Genomic DNA, 22,407 nt, shown 5'->3' on the forward strand with positions numbered 1-22,407 from the left:
TCCCTTGCATGGAGCCCTGCGACGTAACTCAGTATCACTTATGGTAGGCTGTGCCTGAGAGATGTTTTGAGACACTGCCAGCCCTTGGCCTGTTTGGTCTGCAGAGTTCATGACACTATGTGGTAAGTCATGAGTATTTGTCCATGAGCTTCGGTCTCAAGTAAATGCAGAAGCTGTGGAAAACCACAGAGCATCACAAGACTCCTGAAAAAAAACAAAAAAAACCCACCCATAAAACTATCTGTTTACTAAAGTTATGAACCTGTTTACTTCTGGAAACTGCTGAGTGTTTTGGTAAAGTTATGGCAAACTTCCAGGTTGTAAAAAAGACCCGAGATCTCATTATTAGCATTTCCCAGGGCAATAAAGAAAAAGATACCCCTCACTGTGGCATTCTTATTTTCTCATTTTCCCTGCTGTTGCATTATTTCTCACAATTGGACATGATAGGAAAGAGCTGTACAGTCTGTTCAGGGAACTGGAGCAGCACTCACAGCTTGGGGAAATTAAAGGCTACACGTGACAGCTATTAGTCCTGCGATGCTAGGAGGGAGCGCTCGGTGATGAGTACAGTGCGAGGCTTTGAATAGGAACTAAGGGGGAATTAAAAAACATTAAGAGCATAAGGAGAAGATAACCTTGAAATCTCTCTGGACCAGAAGCCTCTCTCGCAACAAATGCTCTGGGCATTAGTGTCCCCACAGCCGCCTGCCTGCAGTGCTCCGGCACTGCAAGGCACTGGCTACAAAGCCAAAAAGGAGCCTATTGCTTCTGGAAAATTTGCCTGCCTGTCTTTCTTACTCAGAAATACTGGGTAGCTCAGAAATGGCAGACAACTTTTACGTGCTTTCCAGTTGCATTTTTACTGCTGAGGACAAGCATATCCATGAGCAGGACATAGCTCTGGTGAGTCCAGGAGCTCAGTAGGCGAAACCCCCAGGACAGGGGTTAGGCAAAATCAGCCTGGCAAGAGAAGGGGTCTGGGCTCGGCAGGATTCAAGGATTCAGCTGCTACAAACACCTTCTTTGCTCTGCTACCTTATGCTTCCTTCTGGTGTCTTTTGCAAGTAAATCAAAGTAATTGAGACTTGTATTTGATTCTGGCCTACATCCTCCTGCAGCAGAAGGCAGAGATTTTTAACCAAATAAACAGTGCTGGGGATTTCATAAAGTGTGCAGCTATGTCCTTCGTTATGCAACTAAAGGCTTTTTGGTTAAGGTTGGCGCGTTTCAAATTGGCTTCGAAAAGAGTAAACCAGCTCCATGGTTCTAAAACTGGCATGTTGAGAGGCCCCTCCTCAGTGCTTTTACTGCCAGGCATTTAAATAAAATTAGAATTAAGTGTCGAAGGAGAATAAAGTATAAAAATGATTAGCTGTGCATGGCTAATGATAATTAATAATAATAATATTAATAATAATAATAAAGTGGAAAACATTCTGGACTAAAATTAATGGACACATCTTTAGTACGTCATACGTGAATTTATCTGCATGACTTCTACTCATGTTAATGGCAGCCACTCGGCTAAATTTCTTCTCAGTGAGCTGTTAATTCATACCTAAGGGATTAAGTTTAAATTTAAACTTACAAAAGCCATTTAATGTTAAAGCTGAAACATTGTCTTGAATTCATACGGTTTTCAGAGAACAAAGGACTAGTGAAATAAATTAGCAGTGATTTATTAGTGTGAATATTGAATTTCCTGAATTTAGTGATTAATTTGTGGCGGACATATGTCGTGACATCCTGGTTCTCACCAATACCTGATTAGTGTGATATTCTGGTGTCCCAGCACCAGATGCTCCTGAACACTTGACAGAAAATAAGTGCTTGATAACGTGCTTATAATCAGGTTTTTTTTTTCTAGGTACTGTCAATAGTTGGCTGAAGTTGTGATACAGATGTGACCCAGGATTCACAGAATCACAAAATCATTCCTTAGTTTATATTTTGCTTCTAATTCTCTCAGAATCCTTCTGGATTACTCACCACTCATATTTAAGTGTTGAAATTCCATATAGATTTACTGTGCAAAAAAATCAAATTCCTTTTTATAATTTTAAATTAGTTCCCTTTCAATCTTTCTCAGACTCTACTTGTTCTTTACTTAAGGAAAAGATTATTTAGGAAGACCTACTTTTCCTTTAGGTACTATTCACTATTTTCTATCTTTCACTGTGTCCTCCATTATTCTAATGCTAAATTAGATGAACCAAAATTTTTGAGCCACTTTCCTTACAACTGTTTTTGATGTGTATCTTCTCCTGTATCACTCTTGACATATGTTTTTTTCTTCTGTGTATCTTTTCGACTCCTGCCTGTACCCTTCTAAGCATGAACAGTCAAAAGCCAGTGTAAATACCCCACCACTTTATCCAGGCCACAATAAATATTTGTTTTGTTATTACCTGTTCACCTCTACTCCTGCAGAAGACTGTCACTTGTTTTTTTCCCATCACCACTGCACTAAACAACTGTTTTTTCCTGAAGCTCTTCACGGTGGTTCACTACTCAACCTGTAGTCCAGCTTCCACCCCTCATTTCTCCCTCCTCCCCTCATGCGCCCAGTGTTATATGAATAGTTGAGATTGCTCATCCTAATGCTTGCTGCCTTTCTAAACTGTATTTACAAATGCTGACATAGGCCTTCTGAAATCCCTCACAGCCCTTCTGCTGTTGAAGTATGTTATCTCCTGTGCTAGCCATCATTTTTGTCACCTCTCTGTTCACCTCCCTCTAGACTGATCATACATGAAATAACATTTAATCCATGTGCTGGGGGCACCTACAGATAGCCACTTCTTATGTAGAAAATCGCTCCTCTCTTCCACCTCTTTGCTTTTTATCTCTTAACCATCTTCTAATCCACGTCTGATCTTGCCTGGTTTGGCTGTTTGCTCTCTGAAGGAGATGACAGGTCTCATAGCATTCTTGTACAATGTTGTCGTGCTGTATAAATATTTATTCATACATAAGGCATTCTGAGTTCATTTTATCAGCTCATAGTCATCGAGGTGGCTTATACCTATTAATTTTTTTTCCAATTAACATTTCTACCACTGAGATAAGGCTTTCCGCTCTGTAATTACCAGGGTCATCCCCTGCATCTTGCTTACAGTTACATAAAATGTTAACTATTCTCTAGCCCTAGCTGATGTGGAGTATGCTGTATTCTGAAGTTAATTGTGAGAAAAACCTCCTAGTTTGGAAAAGAGTAAGCACACTGCTCACAGCGAGGCAAAGGTCTGACCTTCAACAGCCTTCTGCTGTTGCAGCCTTAAGGTCTCCTTAGTTAATGTCTTTATGGTATGAGCCCACATCACATCCAGATTTAAAGTCCATAAAGTTCCTTTTCACCTGAGACTGAAGCCAAGTGGCAAATCAGGCTCTTATAAACGGTATGTGTCAGAAATTAAGTCAGCATGGCATGCATCTACCTTCTTTCAGAAAATCAAAAGGATAACACCAAGTAACTTTCCTAGATATGCTCACTTTAGTGAACACTGGTCATGTCTGGTTCTGAAAATACTGATTTAGAGACAAGAATATAAAATGTTCTTTTTTTTTTTTTCCATCTAAATGTGTTCTGAATGGATTAAAAAGAAATATGATGGACTTTGTTTTTATGCAAAAATTTTGCTTTCCTAAAAAATTGCTGAGTGAAAAAAAGCTAAGGCTGAAAGATTCAGCTGCTTCCTACAGGTAATAAATCTGGAAGGGAAAAGAGTTTACAAGTGACTTAATTGTCATTTCCAAGCATGGTCATAATTTTAAAAGATATAGCACAAAACAAGAGGAAGTGCAGTCAAATGTCTCAAGGAACACATTTTTCTGTATTACTAAAAAGAGTATTTCCAGTGGTTCTATCAGTCCTTTGCTCAGAAAAATCAGTCCAACATAAGCCTCATTCTTGCAGCAAAGTTGACTACGATGCTATGGCAGCATCCACGCAGAAAGGTGGCAGAAGTTCTCTCCACGTTCTTCTAAATTAACTTCCTCATAAATACCTGTCAACATCCCCTTCTAACTCATATGTAACCTCTTTCCACTCCACTCATTCACCACTTCCAAATGTAAATCTTTGGGCGATAGTTTGTATCCACCATGTATCCCAAAAGCAGAAGTTCATCAAGAAAATAGTAGAAGTTCTGTAAAATGAGAAACTGCAGTATCCTGAAGTTATGTATATATTGTTATGTGACATTAAAGACATTAATATTAAACTTATTTAAAAGCAGACCTTCTTGCAGGCTGACTCCATGCGTGTGCATCTCTCTATGGCTTACTGCAGTGGAAGGTGCAAATGCTGCTCCATGAGGTACCAAGCTGGTATCTAGCATGGACAACGAGAGCAATGACATTATCTAAGTCTAGGCTCCATTCTCAGGCTACCTGAACCTGTGTGGAAGCCTAAGCAGATCCTTCACCTCAGGAAGAGTGGTGGCCACAGGGGGCATTCACTTAAACACTCTAGGCTCTCTCAAATGGTAGCATCTTTGCTTATGACACTTCACAGAGATCAGTGATTTTTGCTCATTCCCATTGTTTTTTGCACTGCAGGTCCAACAGGATAATCAATATAAGCATGATAATAGAACATGATAATGATAACATAACATGATATAGCATGATAATGATAATGTAGCATGATCAATATAAAAATAATCAATATAAGCAGGACACACAGCTCTAAGAAAAGCCTTCAGAATCCACATAAGCAATAAATACCCAAAAGAAGTACCAAAGAAAAGAAAAAGAGTGAAAATACCTCATGATACTTTTTCACTGTTTTCCCTGACATGCACGTGCAGGATTTCCAGTTCGAAGTCCCACATCCACAGTTTCCTCCACAGCGCTGGACAAGGAGGCAGCGGGGGAAGAAAACTACATTTGTCAGCTTCAGTTCCTCCCTTAAATTGACAGAGTAGTTTCTTGGAGTGCAGCTGTAACGTTTCACGTCATCATTCAACCTGTCCAGGTCAACTGCAATGCAAAAGAGGTTTCATTAGTAAGGTTTGAGGGACGCTGCTCTGGTTTATACCACTCCCCAGGCAGCCAGTAACACAAAGTGATGTGACGCTGGTTGGAAAATATGTGAAGTATAGCAGTGATTTCTGAACAGATAAACATAAACCCACCAATCTGAAATCATTACAGGTGGCCATCCAGGCTCTCATCCTGCTCCCACTGATTCCCATAGCACAGCTCACACTGACTATAAAGAGGAGGGGAAGGCTTGAAATAAAATATTGGCCCAAAAGCAGAAGACTGGTTATTTTATTTGCTCTGTCATTGATCTGCTGGATCCTTGGGTAAGAGATTCCACGTCTGCTACTGTCTTCCTCCCCCTGCTTACACCTGGCTTACTTAGATGATGAGCTCTTGTTTTTTTATTATGGGCACGATTCCTTTGGCCTAACTGCAGGTATACAAAAGGCAAACACTTTAAACAAGGCTCTTCCTGTGATCAGAAAAAAAGATGTCTTCGGAGAATAATTCCTGCCTTCCTCAAAAGGGCATTTAGCACAGGTGGCATGACTTGCTTTCTCAAGTTGCCTGTCTGTATTGTTTATGGATAGAGTCTAGATAACTGATGGAGAAATCAATCTAGGCAATATTAATTTCAGCTGGTAAATGCTCCTATTATAGGCATACAAATAAATACAATTAAAACTAATGAGCTTCATTGAATGCCAGTAGTTGGTTGATGTTTAAATGCCTGGTATCTCTGTGAGATGTGTCATGTAAACAAGTAGTAAAGCCAACCATAAAAATGACTTATAGACTATCAACTGTGAGTTTAAGTGCTGTTTCTAGCTTTAGCTTGTAAAGCTAAAACAAAACAAAAAAAAACCCCTTCCATAAATACATTTTCCAGAATTGTAACACAGACAAAAGTAACAAATTTAATGAGTTTTGTTTCTATAGAAGTCTTCTGATTTCTTTTTCCCTCCTTTTCTACTTCCTTCTTTTCCTTAGGATTCTGTCCACCAACTAAGTGTTCAAAAGCTCAATAATTCATTCAGGATTGGAGGACATGTGTACTTGTGTTGAGAAGTGAGGTCCTCTCAATTGAAACTGAGAATCAGAAAGAAAATTAAAATGCATTTTGAACTCATGGAGCTTGAAAGCTGAAGAATCCATCTTCTTTTGATTCAAATCTTCAAATTTCAGAATAAATGGAAAACTGGAGACCAGGAACACTGCATCTCACTGACAAATCATTAAGTATATGAACATTCTTTTTTTAAAAGACTCAAAGCATAATTTAAGCTGAACAAAGAAAAATAACAGAAAATGAGTGGAGGCTACAGCAGACAAAAAATAATCCCTTCCTACCCTAAACAGTATTTTCTAACAGATACATCAACAGGAAAAAAAGGACTAGCTCAAATAAGAACTGAGATAACAGTCTAGTGTTTGTGACCATATCAGATTTTCATGGGTATGTTTAATACGACCTCTGGTCCTGAGTGCTCCTATGCCTGTGTTTTACTATAAACATGTGAAAGCCTTCAACAAAGCCAGGAGCACTACAATGCTTCATACGTTCTGTGATTCAGCCCTTGTCAACATCACAAAGTAAACTGTGGAAAAAGCTGTGATTTGTAAATATCATGCACCTTTACATTCTGGCCTGGAGATATTCACAAGGTAGATATGCAAGAGGCAAGGGGACGTAAATGCCATGAGTGCTATTACAGAAAATCATAGCAGCTTCACTTTTCTGGCAAGGTGTTATCTCAGTCAAAAAGAATTTAGCAGATAAATTGCAATTTTATAGCAATTGCGATACATCTCTCCATGAAATCTCAGTGGTTCTCTCCAGAGAGCTAGCATCTCTCCAGAAGAGGTATAGATCATCCTCCTGATATAAGCACAAAATCAATGGGGCTGCTAGTATACTCATGCATTGGGAGAAAAATACACTCCAAATGTCCACAGCCAGGAATATTGATTTCTTTGTTTTAACAGATGATATTTTGTTCTCCGCTGTCATTCTCCAAAGCCACCCCTTCTCACTGCAGGCTCTCAGGCTAATTCTTCTCGCAGGGAAGTGTCTCCCACTCCTCTGAACATTCTCATCAGGACCCTTGCCATCAGCTTTGCTTACTGATAAAGCAAAGAGGTATCTGGCTACTATTCATTTCAGTCAATTGACATGAAGGAAAAATTAATCAAAGGAAGAAGAGGGCAGAGAATATTCTGCCTTCATGAATAATGAGAACTCCTGAGGGGAAAGCCTGGATCATCCACGCTCTGGCACGGCAGCAGTCCAGAGGAATGGATACTGATATGAGAAGGTTCCTATCTGGACAGGCTGGCCATGGACTAGGACGGCATTTGCCAATGGTGCATCTCTAGACAGAGTTAGAATAAAATGCTCAAAGGCTTAATTCAGCCTGTGATTGCAATGCCTCCTCCTGAGGTAGCACGAGAAACAAGGCTTCCAGCAACAAACTGGTCATTAAAGAGGGCCCAGACCCAGGTAACATAAACTGACATCTGTGTCCAGGAGAAGATGTCCAAGGGGACTGAACAAAATTTGTTCTATCACAGATGAAATTTCCCCTCAGGCTCAACAGTCCTCCTTCCTGCATTGAGCTGATACCTATTATCACTGCTGTGTTATCAGCACAGAAATGAGTCTTTGTAATGAGTCTGGCAGAGAGGGAAAGCACCGGCATTTAAAGGACCAGGGCGGGGGGGCTTTCCTGCAGAGAGCATATTATATCCATCACAGTGTTACACATATTAGTGTCAGTACTTAAGCTGCTCAGTTTAAATGGCAAGGGGTGAGCTGGCAAAGGGCTTTCACTGGAGGGAAGGCTTTGCCCACTAGCCTTCGAAAGCCTAGTTTTGATGACTTTCAGAAGTCTTTGCAGGGTCTCTTAGGTTGCAGCTGAGTCAGTACTGTGGAGAGCTGTTGACTTGCTTGAAGCATAGGAGGGAATAACCAGATAATTAGGGTAATTTTTTTCCCTATGCAGTATGAAGGAATCAGCTATTTTCAAAGAAGGCTCAAAACTTTTTCTGGACACATTCTTCAGGAATCCTGAAATCAACCAGTAGCAAAATACATTTTATTTGGTGTATTGTTCCATGAAGAACTATTTTTGAAAAACCTGTGGGAAATTTTCCAATGGAAAACTGCATGAATTCTCCTTGGTTTCATACTAAAGGCATTCTGATCCTCACTTATTAGCAATATTCAGGACCCCAAATCCCAGAGTTACCAGTTAAGATGTGGATTCTCTGCACTTTGGCATATCTCGGGTATCAGAGTCCAGGTTGAAATGAACAAATACAATAGCAGAAAGGTCTTATTTTAGTGATGCTGAAAGCATGAAAATAAATAAGTAACTGCAAGCAGAGGAGAAAAGGCTAAATAAAGGGCTTAAAAGATACACAAGTCATCCTCCATAAAAATTCATCTGGAGTTAAACACCTATGCTCTTTTTCACTCTGCTCTACAGAAATCCTGGTGGGATAAGGTGAGCACGCAATGACTTCTGTGAACAGCGTCTACTGTTCTGCGGTAGTACCACACTGACACCCAAGAACAGCTCCCATCGCCTAATTAGCTTTAGACCATGGTTTGCAGCCCCCTCACAAAAGAACACATTTTGCTCTGAACAACTCTCTCTGCTGAAAGCTTTGATATGCATTTTTCCCTGTCTCGGGATTGTTTTACTGTCTGGAGCCAGCCCATTTCCTCATCCATATAACAATGAGATTTTACAGTACAGTCAGTTTCATGCATCACTTCACTGCTGTGACTAAAATGTAACCGAGCCTTGGTGTGATTGGTGTGAAATCCTGCTGCTTTACTTATCAAGGACTGAAACCACTGGAGTCCTTAATTTAAAACTAGAACTAAAAGGTTCTGTAGACTGGATGCAAATAACTTCAAAGTATTATTACAGAATGTCTGCATCAGAAATTCAATTTAAAGGCGAGGGAGACATAAAAAGATGCAATGGAGCAGTAAGCTGGATACTTGGGGTACAGCGTTTGCCCCCTCCTCCCCCTTAAATCCTATGCTTAAATCCATCCTCATTTCACATAGTGCTACGGCATGTGCTTACCTTGAAACATTGATCTTAATCAGAGGTAAGCACTGAAATCAGGGACTGCAGCTAATACCATGTCTTATTCAGAAGGGACAGCCTTAAAGATTGGAGAGAAAACCTGTGCTGCTGGTCACTGATTAATTTTAAAAAGACAGGCGGTCTGTTAGGGTTCCTTTTAACACTTTATCTGTTCCAAATTCATACATGGCCCTAACATTGTCATATCTGAACATTTTACACTTTTTGTCATGCATTAGCCGCAGACCAGAGCTGAGCTGTAAGACACGGTAGCCACCTTGTCACAGTATTCCGATACCACATGCACCACTTATGGGTACAAGTTACTCCTGGGGACATTCCCATTGGACACAAGAGGAAAATTTTTCACAATGAGACCAATCAGCCACTGGAATAATCTCCCCCAGGAAGTGGTGGATTCCCCAACACTGGACACTTTTAAGATTCAGCTGGACAGGGTGCTGGGCCATTTTATCTAGAATGTGATTTTGCCAGGAAAGGTTGGACCAGAGGATCCTTGAGGCCCCTTCAACCTGGTATTCTATGATTCTACGATTCTATGTGAAGATCATCTACAAGCAAAGGAAGAAGGATTCAGACAGGTGCAGATCAGTCAGCCTACCCTTGGCCCATGGTAAAATTAAGGGGTAAGTCCTCCTAGAAGCAATGTCCAGGCACATGGAAGACAAAAGGGTGACTGGGAACAGCCAGAATATATTTACCAAGGGCAAACTGTGATGGACCAACCTGAGAGTCTGCTATCACGAGACAACTGTGATAGCAACAGATCAGCATCTGCTGATTTTTGACAGCGATCCATAGCATCCTTGCAGCCAAACTGCTGAGATATAATGGCGTAGGTAGACTACAAATTCAGTAGGTAACCAGAAGGTCCAAAAGGCTTGAGCAAAATGGTCAGCAATTGCAAGTAGAACTGTGTCTGGTTATTAGCAGTGTTACTTGAGGGGTAATGCTAGGGTCAGTACTGCTAAAGATCTTCACTAATGATCTGAACAATGGAATGATGTGAACTCTCAGCAAGTTTGTCAGTGACATCACATTAGGGACATTTGTCCATGTGCTACAGGGCTGCCTTTCAGAAGGACCTCAGCAGGCTGGAGAAATGTGCTGGCAAGAATCTCATGAGTTTCAGTGATGACAAATGGAAATTCCTGTGCTTGACATGGAATAACCCCAAGCATCAGTCCAAAGTGGGGACACACTGGCTCAGCAGGTGCTTTGCAGAAAAAGCCTTGGCATCGTGGTAGACAGCAGGTTGAGCACGAGTCAGCTGTTTGCCTTGCAGTGACAGAGGCTGCACACAGAGCTTCATTAGGAGGAATCTGGCAGCAGGTTGAGGGAGATGAATACTCCCCTTCATTCAGCTATTGGGAACCTGCATCTGGAGTACTGTGTCCAGTTTTGAGCCCCCTCCAGCAGATGGGAAGGATGAACAAACTAGGAGTTCAGTGAAGGGTGACCATGATGGTTAAGGTGCTGGTCCAAACAGCCACAGAGAGGCTGAGTGAACCAGATTTGTTTAGTCAGGAAAGAAGAGTAAAAGGGGTTCTAATAATCATTTCCAGCTATCTAAAAGGGTCTACAGGGAGGATGGAACCAGACTCTCTGCACAGAAAGAATACAAGGATCAAAAATCACAAGTTGCAGCAAGGGACATTTCAGTGAGGTCTAAAGAAAAACTGATCACTATGGGGTGGTCAAACACTGGGACAAGTTACTCAAAAGCTTGTGGAATTGCATTAGTTGGAAATACTCAAAACTTAGCTAGAGAAGGCCCTTAGTAACCTGATTTAGTGAGGTTTGGATGAGCTGATCCATAGAGTGCCCTTGTAACCAAAATTATTCTATTAATCTATGACCGATACTAATCTGCCACAAGGCCTGTATGTTTGCTGTCCTTCCTGAAAGGGTATTGACATCAGTATCTATATGGACAGATAAGGTTTAAAAGTCTGATTTTGGTCTGTTATGAAGGCAATGTGGATATGTGGAACCAGACTTCAGCATGACACTCAGCACCAGACTATGTTGTTGACAGGCCACGTTAAGAATCACCTGCATGTAGACAGACTATAAGGCTTAGATCCTCAAAGATGTTAAAATACCTAACTCTTACTGAAGGGACTTGTGCACTTTATACAGGGAACGGGTGCAGAGACTTCCTAGCCACTGACCATCCTCCCCTGGATGTCAAGCAGAAATCTGCATCTCCTCAGGCCTCCTGTGGAAGGCATGCAAACCAGCACCAATTCTGCTAACATTTCTGACTCTTGTGCTCTTTTTGGCAGCTAAAGAGATGTATTCATGAAAAGGGCCCGCACTTGTTAGCTTGCCCCTATTCATATTTTGTGCACCAGCAAGGGATGGAACTATGTGGTTGGAGTATTGTGGGTCAAGTGGGGATCCAGAGCTCAGTTCTAGTTTGACTCTCAGCCCTTTTCATGTCTGGCTTATAATTTATAACAAAGGCTGTTGTGCTGCTGCTTTAATTTTGACACTTGGCTTTAAAAATTTCCTCCTATAGATCGAGGGGATTTCTCAGAGACCTATATATGTATATATATACACTGAACCCTTTGTCCCCAGCATTCATGCTCCACTAGCATAGAGGTGTTCCAGGGCCATGTCAGGTAGAAAAGAGGTACTGTGCAAGCAGCCAAAGACATTCAGAGCAGGGCTGTAGCTGACTGAGGCTGTGGTGTTGTTGAACTTGAGTTGGAAAATGCAGTCCCGTGCATATGATAAACAGTCACATCTCCTGCTGGTTAAATAACCTAAATGTACTGACACTGTGTCCTGATTTTGGCTGGGATAGAGTTAATTTTCCTCCCAGTAGCTAGCATAGTGCTCTGTTTTGGATTTAGTATGAGAAGAATGTTGATAGCACACTGAAGTTTAGTTGTTGCTAAGTAGTGCTTACATTAATTAAGTCAAGGACTTTTCAGCTTCCCCTGCTCTGCCAGGTGCAGAAGAAGCTGGGAGGGGGCACAGCCAGGACAGCTGACCCCAACTGGCCCAAGGGCTATTCCAGACCATATGACGTCATGCTCAGTATATAAACTGGGGGGAATTGGCCAGGGGAGCAGTGACCACTGCTCAGGGACTGGCTGGGTGTTGGTTGGCGGGTGGTGAGCATCACTTGTTTTTCCTGGGTTTGTTCCTCTCTCTCTCATTGCTTTCCTTTCCATTGCAATTTTTTTTTTTAAATTGTTTTATCTTGTTTCAATTATTAAACTGTTCTTATCTCAACCCACAAGTTTTCTTACTTTTGCTCTTCAGATTCTCTCCCCCATCCCACTGTGGGGGGAGTTGGCGAGTGGCTGTGTGGCACTTGGTTGCCGACTGGGGTTAAACCACAAGACTGATGAAATTATTCATCTCCATACCCAATGCTGACCAAACCCTGTGGCTTTTAGTCTTCAACATATGGCTGACAGTAAATACTGTTCCACTGCACACGATTAATGATTGCACATTAAGCACTTTGTTAAATATACCTGAAAACTTTGGGATCTGTCCAAGTCTTTCTCATGGGAACTGGGGAGAAGATGCTGTGATTTGGATTTGCTACAGAAACACAATGGCAAGGCAAACCTCCTCAATATAGAAACTATTCTTTTAGAGGAATGAGAGATCAGAATTTCAGTGGGATTATAACTGTCCATATGAAACAAGGTTCATAATATATGGGCCTATTACAGACTGGCAAACCAATTATCAGCTGTGGTGTGGGTCAAGTAGCAAAAGCAGGCCAAACCATCAGTGTCGTAAATGGACGTAGCTTCATTGAAATCAATGGAATTGAACAGCTTATTCCAGTGATAAATAATATGCTGCAAGTTTCACTAGCATTTTAAAAAAAGGGTTTAATAAGAAAAGCTTTCACTGCAGTGACTAGCAATAATGTCACATAAAGCATGAGGGAAAATCTCATTTGTCACAGAGGGGAAGAGTAAGGATGTAGGCCTGAATTAGATTGTGAAATGAATGAATATGTGTAGCCTGCATGCAACAGACAACTTGGTTCCCAACTGAAGAAGGGTGGAAGAAATAGCCTGTTTTTTAAGCAGAGGGAATACTTTTAAGTTAGCAGCTATTTGAGAAGGTGTTCCATCTATTTGGAATATTCACATTTGCCATGAATGAGCGGGCATTCAGCATTTGTGATGCCTGCACTCCTTGTCTAGTGCACTGAAACTTGCTGGCAGCCACCCCAGAACCTTTCAAGGAAGAATACATGGACATTTGCTGTAATTTATTGGCCACTGTTTGCAAACCCATGAGAAATTACATTCCTGAGTTAAAATTTTAACTTCTTTCTAGACCATTGTAAGTAGTGACAATTAAAAACTATTGTTAAGGACACGGCAAAACTTGCCTGATCTTGGGAACCTGTTTGGCAATGGACAGTAGAAGCATTCCATGAAGACTTGTAGTCTCATCTCGCTACTCCCCTTCTAGAGAGCAGTGTGGCTATGCCAGCAAGTGTTTATTTATTTAACTTTAAAAACTCTCATTGCAGACAGATGTTATTGCAGGAATGTCCCACCTGATTAATTTCTTCTGATAGCCGAAGGCTTCTTGCATACTATTTCCCAAAAAGAAAATGAGCTGAGAGGCATGTTTAGTCTTGTTAATGACCAGCATGTATCTATCCACATGTGTTCCTGCTTCCTAGGTTTATTTGTGGAAAAACCCTTCCTTTTTAAAGATGACCCCTTTTTATAGGTACCATCGCCTAGCCATTTGGATCCACTTCTATGATGAGAAACAGAGAACTTTTTCTTTCTCTTTTCTTCCTTCATTTGTACACAAGCCATTTCACAGATAGAGGTCTTTTTTTAAAAATTATAAAGCCTTTTTCAATGGGATGTAAAACTTCTCAACAAAAGATAAAGGCGAACAAGCACTTGGGAAAAGTTAAGTGACATTTAACTGATGTCTATTTTCAACAGTATCTATGAGGAGCTCTTCTAATATTATTAAGCAGATACATTGATGCTTTCAAACCTTTAAACTGTAGGATAAAGAGCTTTCCTTCAAACATGTCTGAATGCTCCTTATGACTCTAAAAGAATAGAGCTGTATTTGTCTAGAAGTTCAATACAATTGTAGAGTATGGCTGGGTTTTTTTTATATCTACCTGTGTTCTTGATAAGACCAGTATTAAACAACCCAATAGCCAGTGATATCCTTTTAGAGATGCTTTATATTGGTAATAGCCAAATTACTATGACACTGAGGGTGGTTACAACATATTAGAGCAATGCAAAAGGAATTATCTTAAGGGATATACTTTCTTTGATATGACCTGCTTTTTACCAAAGAGTCTAGGATGAGCTTAAAGCTGAGTATTCCTACTTTCAGAGTTTCTAAAATGCAGCAATGGCTAAAAAACCTTTTTGAGTATATTTACAACTGCTGAAAAGGTTATTTGAAACATCTACTTGTCATATTTTCATGTAGGAGGTGTACACTGTAGCTTATAGCTTATACAAGGCCTCTCATTTAAGGATTTTGAAAATGCAAATGTGTATCTTCCCCTTTCTTTTCTGTCCTTGTCTTCCAGTCTGGGTTTCACTGCGATTCTATGGTTGACTTCTGCTAGAGTGGTTAACAGCAAGCCTCAGTGAACATATGTAGAATTAAATTCAAAACTTCATGTGGTTATTAGTGAGACACACCTGATACCAATATCTCACTTCAATAGTGTAAATAGAAAGAAATGCATTTAACTCAATAGAGTTGCATCAATGTTGTAGAGGTGTGAGATCAGATTTTGTAGATGGAATGGAGTTATCATACATACAAATTTAATCAACACACTCTTCATCTTTAAGGTTGTTGCAGGAGGTATCCAGGGAGAGATCAATCTTGTAACTGTGTATAAATACAAGATGGGAGGGAGTAAAAAAGATGCAGCCAGAGTCTTTGAAAGGATAAGAGGTATTGGACACAAATTGTAACACAGGAAAACGAACTTAAATTTTTTTTAATTTTTTTTTTCTTTTTTTTTTTTGTTCTGAAGGTAGTCAGACACAGGTTGCTCAGATTAGTTGTGGAGTCTCCATCCTTGGAGATATTCAAAACTTGACTGGACGTGGCCCCAGGCAACCTGCTGTTGGTGACCCTGCCTTAACCAGGGGGGGGTGGACTAGACAATCTCCTGAGGCACCTTCCCACTTCATCTGTTCTGTGATTCTGCGAGTTTCAGCTATGCCAAAATACTGTACTTCTTATTTCCTTCACCATGATCCTTATCTTTGTGGATTATTTATTGCCAAATTAAGAAAACATACATCTAAATGTCATTTATCACATATGCCTGTTATCAGAATTGGTATTCAGCAACACTGCCTCAAACTCAATTTCGTAGCACAATTTGGTATGGGCAGAGAGGTGGATAGAAGCAAAACCATTAGTGATTCATTTATACCATTTATATGACATGTTCTGAAAATGCTGTGAAAAATAGGCAGAGATTACATCAAGTCTTTCTAATCTGCCTCAGGGCTGTTCTAACTAAGGATAAAGAATAAAACCCAAGCTGTAAGCAGAAACAGATAGATATCTGAAATAAATGATGATATAATCTATTGCTCTCTTTGTTGCAAGGTTATCCCAGTGCCTATAAACATTCCTCAGATCTACAGTGTCTGTGTTTAAGCAAGCATTTCTAATTTAAGGACTTGTTAAAGCTACTCCCTACTTCTGACATCATCCAAGAACAAGCCTTTAATCTTGTCAAAAGTTTATGACTGAATAAAAATTCTTAACTGAAATTTTTTTTAAGGATTTGATTGTGGTGAGGTACTTTTTCCCAGAGGGCTGCTAACAGTCAGGGAATTTGGCCTTTAGTTTGAAGACAAAAGAGAAACTGTTATAAAACTCTTTTTTTGCTTATTCCTGTAGCCAAAAGAGTAACAAAAAACCCCTATTAAAATAAATCAAGTTTTAAAATAATAACTGGAAAACCCTTTATGCCTTTTACAATGTTTTGTTATGCAAGAAGTTGAATTGCATTTATGCTAAATGGAGAAACCTTTATGCACCTGAATTTTCTGAGCACCATCATGAGTACTCTACAGGATCAGCATCAATAAAGCAGCACATGCTATTTTAGATATATGAGGTCATTTAAACATATAGGGTACTAGGCCAAATATGATCTAAGAATCAAATGAAATCTGGAGAGCAGAACCAGTACAGGATCCAGGGTTTTAACCATCTTCAATTAAAATCAAGACAGACCCTTTATTTCTTTTGTATACATGTCTATCAGTGCCAAATCCAGCCTGGGAATGAGGGACACAAAGCTCATGTTTCACAGATCCCTAACTGAGTTCAAACTCATCTCAGAAGTGATGCAGTGGCAGTAAGGTGACGTTTTTCAGAAAACATGGGCTGTTGTGGTTGCCTAAAATTTCTGATGTGCCAAAACAGAACAAAGTAAAAGGGTTCAATTTTTACCGAATGGGTGGCTCAGGGTTTTATCGCAGATCCACGTGAAGTGCTGAGCCCAAAACCAGACAGCCAACATGTACTGGAAACTGTAGGCCAAGTTGGCTGCGCATCTACTAATACACTGTGTGTACCTGAGGTCATTCTCCTGAACAAAAGTCAACAGCCATGGGACAGCCCACATCCCTATCGCAAACCTCTTATTCTCCAAGACAGGGTGGCCACATGCAAACTGCCCACCAGGAATGGCAGCTGGCCTCTGCCCACTCCTGGTTTTGCCCAGCAGTGACCTCTGAGAATGACACTTGGCTTGGGACAAAACTAAGCAGAGACCAGGATGAGAATTTAGCAACATGATGATTGGATTTCAGGGCCTGGCAACTCTCCTTAATGCTATTTTTCCTAATGCAGATGCAGGCTATATATCCTTTTTCAGATCAAAGCACGTGAAAGACTCATAATTTGATAGCAAGTAAGTTACAAACATAGAATTAAAATCCCTTCTCCCTGCTTAGCACACACTGAACATAGTGGGGATGGGATTTGAGATACAAATTGTAGATTGCACAGAATCAGAACTGTGACTTGAGCATTACACATATAAAGTTATAAAGAAGAATGCATATGAATATATGCCTTGGAAATGGAAGTCAATATTAAGAAGAGAAGTCATATAAAATGTTTCCCTCCAGATCTTCTGTGAAAACTACATCAACTGTAGACCTCCTAGATCTATGGTTGCACATAAAGGGCAATTTCATCAGGCCCTTCAGTGCATGGTTACTCCAGAGCACGACTGTCTCTTCTAAATAGTGTTTCCTTATCATTATGGGTTTGTACTGCTAGCTTAACATCCCTTTGCTTTACCACTTGGTGGATGATTTGAACTAACAGAAGGAAACAAGAAACATAACCCAGAAATGTGTTCTTTGCTCAATTACATGCAAAGATGTTAAACCATAATAATGTTCCCCACCAACATAATGAAATACAGTGAGATGTTCACATCCTAAAAAACAAGCTGCACATACAGGTGTCTGCACCAGATGCTTCCCTAAGCACAATGTGATAAAAGTGATTATTCCTCACTCAACAGAGAACAATCCCTAAGCAGGGTATTTAAAGGAGGAAGATAGTGCAGGTAATTAGGAGCCCCATGCCTTACACACAAAGCAATGTTTAAGAGGGTGAAGCTGAGAACCATCTGTCCTTTACACATGGGCTTACATTTTTATTTGTGAATTCATCATAATGAGGGGTAGTTTTCAGTCTGATTTCTCAGGTGAGAGCCTGCTCAGTAAGAAAATGATTAAGGATTAAATGACTTATCCCTGGTTTCAACAGGCAGTAGCTTGCCCTGTGTCTCCAACAGGAACATGGGCACCAGAATAATACCTGACCAATGGACATTCCTGTGAGGAGTGAAGAAATAGCCTGGTCTTACCCCAAAGTATGTATATAGTGTCTTTTCCTACCTTTGGACTTCCTATCATGGTAGCTCCTGCCTCGATAATGGTGGCCACTGTCTGTGTACAAGTTCTCGAGATCTTCTTGCCAGGAGTCCGGGTTAAAGTGTTTGAGCAGATCCTCCACTGTGTCAAACGCAGCAATGGTCTGATCCAGTGCTTCCGCCGTGAGTGTAGGATCAGTCACTGATGGAGAGGGATAGGATACCCCCTAAGAGTGACATACATCTCAGTGTACTTGGAATAAATTACAGCACCACTTAAAACAATTGAAAACAGTTACTGAGAAACTTGTCTCATTATTGACTAAAACAGCTACTTTGGGTCATCTTTTTAAGTCCTTAGCTGGGCCAGGCTTTGTTATGCCTGTGTTTTCTTTCACAAGGAGAAGAGGCATCATGGAACTCCCAAGCAAATCCCAGAGGAGATGCAGGCAGTGGAAACACTGCCATTACTGGGCTGTCAACATGCACACCCACTCCTCAAAGGGGACAACGTTTTGCACGTACACAAAGAACTAATGGAAATGTCTTTTGAAACCACTTTGATGGCCATGACCACAGAACGGAGGTGTCTTGTGATGCTGGGGTGGTGCCTTCACAGCTCTGCCAGCTCTGTTGGTAAATCCATAATAGGTGGATCAGAAACCACAGCAGAAAAAGACAAAGGCAACAAATCCACTACATTGTCTTTCTTTCCCTGGTTAATTTGGACAACAAATTTGGCTTGGTTAAAGACTTGAAAAGATGGCCCTTTATTCCCAAGAATTAAATGTGTTATGAAATACTGATGAATGAAAACTCTCCCACCCTATTACCAAAAACACAAGTTATGAAGCAAATGAGAAAAACCATGATATTTGAATCTCAGCAATGTAACAATGAATATTGGGATTAACAACATAGCGATATGCTCATAATTGTACTGTAATACCAAATGGAATATTATTTCCAACCAGGAAGGGCCAAGTACCATTCTCTAAGTGTATTTGGTTCCCACTAAACTTGTGGCACAACTTGACTTTGACAGAAAGATTGCAGCAATTTCATTTTTACTGGAGAGGACTTTAAACATTTTTAATAATTGTTATTTAGAATCACAATATTCACTGCCCTAATATCACTTTTTCCCCTTTCCAACCACAAAGCCTCACAGTATGTGTAAAATATGTGCAAGAAAAGCTATTAATGCAGACCTCTTACTTTCAGAAGAACCACAATCAAACTGATTTTGTCCAACAAGAAGCATAATACAGCACAAGAGTTCTGTTTGGATTTTGCTCTTAAAAGTTAAAACATTGGGGGAAAACCCCTGGAAACCCTCTTCTCTCATGAAAACACAGCTCTGAAACAATGTAGCAGAAATATGCCATTTAAAATTAATGGCTCTCCAAAATAATTTTTTGCCTCATCTCCCAAGTAAATGCACATGTTAAACTCTTAATCTTTGTGATTAACTTCACTCAGTTGGATAGTAAGGGAAAGGCCAACTCATTTACTCACTTGTTTGCAGGATTGTGTCCTTCAATGCTTATTAAAATGGTTTTAATGCATGTATGTCTTTCAAAATAAAACTTTTGTCTTTAACTGTAAAATATATCACAGAATTAACAATCCCTTATATTTTACTGCATATGTTTGCTGAAAATATGGACAGTCAAAATTACTAAAAACAAGAAAGAGAAGAAATAAAAAATATTACAATAGTGCGGTCAAGAAAGCATAGCTGCACTTTACTGCTTATCGCCAACAGCACAAGAAGTTTCAGAGGGCCCACTTGTGCTGCAATGCCTCTACAATGCAGTGCTAAATAAGACACAGTGCAGACGGCTGTAAAAATTCATGACCCACTAAAAGGGGAAAGCATACCTCAAAGCATCTCTCCCGACTTCTAAGTGGCTTGGAACAGAGACCATCAGAGAGACGTGAGCGCCAGGAGATGAAAAGCTCACACCAGCAAAGTGAACACAGCTTTGTCACCTAAAACAATGCTGCAGGGAAGACTGTGCTGTAGGCAGGTGTTATGCAGGGTGCTAACGCAGTTATTGGGGTTACAAAAGAAAAATGCACCCAAATGCTACTTGCTTATTGAGCTGAGCTCAGCGGAGCTCATTGCTCATCTGTGACTGCAGCTCAGCAGGGAAATGTCAGTCCCTAACTAACTTTCAGAAGTGAGGGGGATGCTGAAGAGCATCCAGGAGGATGCTGAAGAAACAGCAACATAAAAATCAGGCCATAGGTGTGTGGCTTAGACAATGCGAGAGTTTTTTTCATGCGTTCAACTGTGCATTTTATTACAGAACTGCAGGTCAGGCTGTGAATTTGCAGGGCATTTCAAACTCATACAGACTGCAGGGATTTCCCATTTTCTTTTCATATAAAATCTCCTACTCAAGAGATTTGCGCAACCTTGTTCACACAAAGAAGAAAGCTTAACTTTTTCTCAGTGACAGCCAAGTCAAGAGGAATTATTTCAACAGCTCAGATAACCTACTGGCAGCAACATCATGTGACAAGCCCAAAAGCAACTTCAAAGCTGCCAACCCAACTGCCTCTCTTTTGTCCTGCCAAGAACGAGCTTTAGAAGAGCTTGTGCTCATCGTAATCTGGCTTCTGAGATCACATCCAAAGAGAGGGCAACAGGAAGAGTGAAATGCAAGAAGCAGTGAAAAGCAAAGATTTTCCACACTATGTACCTCATCTATGCTTCTTAAAAGTACTGAATGCATGTTTGTGAACAGGGAAGGCCTTGTGAGCGATGTGATGGTTGGAGGATGCTGGGGCACAGTGATCACGACACGATAGAATTCTTGATTCTTGAAGAAGTAAGGAGGGGGGTCAGCAGAACCTTCTGGAGGGCAGACTTTGGGCTGTTTAGAAGGCTGGTTGACAAAGTCCTTTGGGAGGCAGTCCTGAAGGGCAAAGGAGCCCAAGAAGGATGAATGCTCTTCAAGAAGGAAATCCTGGAGGTGCAAGAACAGGCCGTCCCCATGTGCTGAATGATGAGCCAGTGGGGAAGAAAACCAGGCTGGCCGAACAGAGAGCTTTGGCTGGATCCCAGAAAAAAGAGGAAAGTCTATGAGCTTTGGAAGAAGGGGCAAGCATCTCAGGAGGACTACAAGGATGATGCAAGGTCATGCAGAGAGAAAATTAGAAGGGCTAAAGCCCAACTAGAACTTCAATTAGCCAATTCTGTGAAAGATAATAAAAATGTTTCTATAAATATATTAACAACAAAAAGAGCCAAGGACAATCTCCATCCTTTACTGGATGCAGGGGGAACCGTAGTGACAAAGGATGAAGATAAGGATGAGATACTTAATGCTTTCTTTGCCTCAGTCTTTAATCGTAAGGTCAGCTGATCTCTGGGTACCCAGCCCCCTGAGACAGAAGACAGGAATGGGGAGCAGAACAAAGCTCCCATGATCCAAGAGGTAATTGTTAGTGACCTGCTTGGCCAATTAGATATATACAAGTCTACGGGGCCAGATGGGTCCACCCAAGGGTACTGAGGGAGCTGGCAGAGGTGTTCACCAAGCCACTTTCTATCATCAGTCAGCAGCCCTGGATGACCGGGGAAGTTCAAGTTGACAAAGGTGATGCCCATCTACAAGAAGGGCCAGAGGGAGGATCTGGGGAATTACAGGCCTGTCAGTCTGGCCTTGGTACCAGGGAAGGTCATGGAGCAGATCATCTCGAGTGCCATCACACAGCATGTCCAGGACAACCAGAAGATCAGGCCCAGTCAGCATGGGCTTCTGAAAGGCAGATCCTGCTTGACTAACCTGATCTTCTTCTATGACAAGGTGACCCGCTTAGTGGATGAGGGAAAGGCAGTGGATGTAGTGGCCTGGACTCTTTTTTACCTACTCTTTGCTGGGTAAAAAACTGGCTAGATGGCTAGGCCGAAATGGGTGGTGGTGAATGGAGTTAAGTCCAACTGGAGGCCAGTCACAAGTGGCTTTCAGCAGGGCTCAGTGTTGGGGCCAGTTCTGTTTAACATCTTTATCAATGACCTGGACGAGGGGATTGAGTATACGCTCAGCAAGTTTGCGGATGACACTAAGCTGGGTAGAAGTGTTGATCTGCTTGAGGGTAGAAAGGGTCTACAGAGGGACCTGGGCAGGCTGGATCAATGGTTTGTGGCCAATTGTATGAGATTTAACAAGGCCAACTGCCAGGTCCTGTATTTGGGTCACAACACCCCCATGTAATGCTACAGGCTTGGCGAAGAGTGGCTGAAGAGCTTCTTGGCAAGAAAGGGATCTGGGGGTACTGGTCAACAGCTGGCTGAATATGAGCCAGCAGTGTGCCCAGGTGGCCAAGAGGGCCAATGGCATCCTGGCTTGTATCAGGAATAGTGTG

The 22,407-nt window shown here is 41.1% G+C and overlaps 1 protein-coding gene across 1 annotated transcript in view; it reads right to left on the reverse strand.

Annotated features, from left to right (window-relative positions):
- Window positions 1-22,407, reverse strand: part of PDGFD (platelet derived growth factor D) — a 144,355-nt gene that overhangs the window by 7,721 nt on the left and 114,227 nt on the right. The window contains exons 5-6 of the mRNA XM_009647031.2: window positions 18,053-18,254; window positions 4,772-4,986 (exon numbers count right to left, since the gene is read on the reverse strand). Coding sequence (XP_009645326.1) covers window positions 4,772-4,986; window positions 18,053-18,254 — 417 coding nt within the window. The remainder of the gene's footprint in view (window positions 1-4,771; window positions 4,987-18,052; window positions 18,255-22,407) is intronic.

Source organism: Egretta garzetta, unplaced genomic scaffold (assembly GCF_000687185.1).
Source record: "Egretta garzetta isolate BGI_Z169 unplaced genomic scaffold, ASM68718v1 scaffold199, whole genome shotgun sequence".
NCBI lineage: Eukaryota > Metazoa > Chordata > Aves > Pelecaniformes > Ardeidae > Egretta > Egretta garzetta.